The sequence below is a fragment of the Lepisma saccharinum genome, chromosome 30 (genome assembly GCF_977018435.1).
Source record: "Lepisma saccharinum chromosome 30, izLepSacc3.1, whole genome shotgun sequence".
Classification (NCBI taxonomy): domain Eukaryota; kingdom Metazoa; phylum Arthropoda; class Insecta; order Zygentoma; family Lepismatidae; genus Lepisma; species Lepisma saccharinum.
The window spans coordinates 6,488,796-6,493,232 of NC_139258.1; the positions used below are offsets into that span (position 1 = coordinate 6,488,796).

The 4,437-nt window shown below is 37.2% G+C and overlaps 1 protein-coding gene across 1 annotated transcript; it reads left to right on the top strand.

The window, feature by feature from the left end:
- Window positions 1-814: 814 nt before the first annotated feature.
- LOC145981717 (uncharacterized) lies at window positions 815-1,297 on the top strand. Its single transcript, XM_083115123.1, has one exon. The coding sequence runs from the start codon at window positions 815-817 to the stop codon at window positions 1,295-1,297; it is 483 nt and encodes a 160-aa protein (XP_082971249.1).
- Window positions 1,298-4,437: the final 3,140 nt, after the last annotated feature.

Here is a 4,437-nt window from a genome sequence, read left to right on the forward strand (position 1 = left end):
GGGCCATTGACGATCCTGGTTATTTCCCTTGGTTGTTGTTTTAGGAGGAGGCGCTATTGTCAGATTAGACGCCCCTAAAAATCCTCTATAGCTTTGGTTCAATTCTCTACAAGGAATGCAGCATAATGATTTGTCTATATTATTGAGAAGAGATATGATAAAGAGAAATATTTGCAATTAATGAGAGAAATAAGACTTTTTCCAGTGGCAAAGAAGAATAGAAGAAATAAGCATTTGCTGTGGAAAGATACAAATAGAAGAATTTATCGAGAATATAAGAATATCTCATCGGAATATAGAAGATAATAAGAATTTCTGCTGAAAGAAGAAATAAGAATTGATATGAATAGAGGCAATAAGAAACAACGATGAATAAAAAGGGGATGACTATCTTTTATAAATAGAAGAAAGAGATTGTCATAAAAGGTAGAAGAAAGTAGAAGAAGATTATCCTTTTACCAAAGAAAATAAGTGGAAATTGAAGAAAGAAGAAGCCATTCATATATTTTGTCATAGAAGAAATTGACGAAAGAAGAAGAAGCCTTTATTTCCTATAGAAGAAATTGATGAAAGAAGAACGAGGCTTTCCATATTTTATCATAGAGGAAATTGATGAAAGAAGAAGAAGCCTTCCTATTACCATAGAGGAGCCTTTTAAAAGAAGAAGAAGCCTTTTACCAAAAATAGAAGGAAAAAAAGAAGAAGAAGCCTTTTCCCAAATTCTGAAGCTGTCCATGACCTACAAAAGGAATTCAACGCCCTTGAAAAGAACTGTCAGGAAATAAACAATGAACACGCCAAGGTAATAAAAGACATGGAAAGTAAATTATCAAATTATGAGAAAAAGTTTCAAAACCTTGCCAACAACCTGACGCTGAAGACAACTGAGCTGGAACAATATCAGAGAAGACAATCTCTCAGAATCTTTGGCATCAAGGAAAAAGAAGGGGAGAATACCGACTCAATCGCGGTTAATCTCTTCAAAGAAACTTTAAAATTGAACATCACAGAGGAGCATATTTGCAGGTCCCACAGGGTAGGACGACCATCCAAGAATCCAAGGCCCATCATAGTAAAGTTCGTGAGTTACAGATCGAAAACACTGGTACTGAAAAACCGAAGGAAGCTAGCAGGAACGCCCATTGCCATTGCTGAGGACCTCTGCAAGGAACGACTCGAACTGTTACGGAAAGCTAAGGACAAGTACGGGAATCGAAATGTTTGGACTGAGGACGGGAAGATCGTCATCAAAACAGAGACGGAAAGGAAATACATAACAAGGCTCGAAGAACTCTAACGAGTGTTGCTGCAAGTGTGTGTGATAAGTTATGTGTATCCCAAGTGTGTGTTCCAGAGCGAGTAGTGAAAAACATATCCCATTCATTATTTCTTATTACTATTTCCTAATTATTATATTATAATCATTATTATTATTATTATTATTATTATTATTATTACACTATTAGATATATTAAGCCACCTGCAAGTTCACTTTTCTTATAAAGTAGCTCTTATTTGCCACAATATTATTATATTTTTTTCCTTTTCTTTTTATCTTCTTAAAAACCTAATTTACGTAGCTTCAGTCTCCAAAGTACTTAAACCAGTTGCTATATCTCACGTTCTAAAAATGTTCACTTTCTCCCAACCATTGCTCGTGATGGTCCGCTGTCCGCTGGCCGATGCTAGAAGACTCCTCCCCCTCCCCCCCGATGACAATGGCTTACCGTTACGCGGAAAGGAGTGACCTGGAGGAGGGTGGGAGAGTTGAGGCCGCATTCCAAGAATTGGCCCCCTCTACAGCCAGCACAGATGGCTTCGCAGACGACATTCACGCCTTCAGCAGAGGTTTACAAATATGTCACCTCAATACTCAAGGGTTACTGAACTCGTTCGATGAATTTAAGCATATCATGTCACCTGCTAATTTCGATGTAATAGGTATCACCGAATCGTGGCTAAAGCCCGGGATAAGTAATAACGTTGTGGAACTTCATGGTTACGAAATAGTAAGGAAAGATCGAACTCGATGCAACAGGGGAGGAATTTGCTTTTATATCAAAGAAAATATTCGATGGAAAATAATAGAAATTGACAATTTTTTTAAACTAGACGAACAAATCGAAATATTAGTAGTCGAAATTTGTTGCAATAAAGAGAAAGTAGCTGTTGTGTTGGTGTACAGGCCGCCAAACATATCTTATACCACATTTAATAATTTGCACGATGTATTACAATTTACATTCGTAAACTACGACCATTATATTTGTATCGGCGATGTAAACGCAGATTTTTTAAAACCTAAAGAACCGGATACAAAATTACTGTCGGGTATAATTAAAGAACTAAATGGCATTCAAATTGTAAAAAAGCCAACGCGGAAAACTGCCACGTCGGAGTCCCTAATAGACGTTATAATCTGTTCTAAAAAGACAAAGGTTTTATACGTAAATCAACAGTCATTGCCAGGTATATCTGATCATGATATAGTGTATGCAGTATTTGAAGTTTATAATAGTGTAAAAAAATCGAAAACGAAATTTGTCCGTTACCGTGACTTCAAACAACTAGATATCAGCAAATTCAATGAGGATGCAAAAAATTCAGCCTGGGAGGATATAGAGGGATGTGAGGACGTAAACAGCCAGGTCGAAATGATAAATGATGAAATACTATTGCTGGCGAACAAACACATCCCTGTTAAAACGCGCAGAGTGACAAAGCCTCCCGCGCCATGGATAAACAATACCGTTCGTGAATTTTGGAAGCTTAGGGACTACTATCATTTGAAATACGTAAACACCGGCGATAACGATAGCCTTCTCAGCTACAAATACTTTAAAAACAGAGCTAAAAAGATAGTGCGAAATAGCAAGTTTCACTATTATAAATCTGCAATCGATAAGAACATAAATAATGCGAAAGAAATGTGGGCGAACCTGCGTAAACATGGCCTAATAGGTAGCAAATATGTCAGTCAAGATATTCCCGAAAAAATACTAGATCCAAATAGCATTAATGACTATTTTATACAAGCTTCGCAAAGTGAAGCGAACCAGAATGGCCTGGAAAAAATTTGCAAAACATTTTTGACCCTCAAACCCCTAAATTCATTTACCTTTACTAGAGTGACATCACAAGACATACGGAAGGCATTCAGCAGGATACGTAGTAAAGCATGTGGAGACGATGGCATAAACTTAACCATTTTAAAATTATTACTTCCATTTTGCGTAAATACTATAACCGTCATAATAAATAACTCCCTAGCACAGGGTATCTTCCCAGAAGCGTGGAAAAAGGCAATCGTTTTACCGCTCGCAAAATGCAAGCCTGTTAAAAATGTGAATGACTTGCGCCCAATAAGTATACTGCCCATAATGTCGAAAATTTTAGAGCGTATTGTACACGAGCAGCTATTCACACACGTAACAGCTACATCTAGTTTTCCAAAGCATCAATCTGGTTTTCGGCCAAATCACAGCACCACAACAGCCATTCTGAAAGTTGCTGATGATGTACAAAAAGCTATCGATGAAAGCAAAATCACCTTACTTGTATGCCTTGATTTCTCGAAAGCATTCGATTGCGTAAACCACGAAGTTCTACTCGCTAAATTACACAGCATTGGGGTTAACGGCATAAGCCATGATTGGTTTGCATCGTACCTTTCTGGCAGGAAGCAGCGAAATCAGAGGCAAAAATAACTGTTCCTCTGGGTGGTTAAACATTCGAAATGGAGTTCCCCAAGGAAGCATTCTTGGACCTCTCCTTTTCTCCATTTATGTAATGGATTTACATAAGAACCTCTCGCATGCGCAGTATCACCAATATGCTGATGATACTCAGATATATATACATACAAGGATAGAAGAGTTCTCAAATGCAGCATCACAACTGCAGAAAGACCTGAACGCCATAAGTGAATGGGCACAAACTAACTTCCTAAAATTAAACCCAACCAAGTCAAAATTTGTCATAATGGGAACGAAATTTCTGGTAAAAAAGCTTAGCCAAAACACAGGTAACATGATTCTCCCCAAATTGAATAGCCATCAGTTAAACTTAGAAAATACTGTAAATAACCTTGGCGTTGTCATGGATTCCCACATAGAATGGTCAGGTCATATTTCAGAGCAGATGAAAAAAGCCAACAAATCTCTTCGAGCATTACATCACTTGAAAAATATTGTAGGCATTGAGGTTAAAAAAAAATTGTGCGAGAGTCTAGTTTTATCATGATTAATCTACGGAGCCACGGTTGCTTACAATGCAAGCAGCTCCATAACTAATAAGCTACAAAAGCTACAAAATGCATGCATAAGATTCATTTACAAGCTGAAAAAAAGGGACCACATTTCAAAATACTTATTCAATTTGAATTGGCTTAACACCAAGAATCTCGCGAAATACCAATTATTAACTTTAACACATAAA

Bases quoted from the DNA above. Each gene is read 5' to 3' on its own strand.
- LOC145981717 (XM_083115123.1), top strand. From the start codon at position 815: ATGGAAAGTAAATTATCAAATTATGAGAAAAAGTTTCAAAACCTTGCC.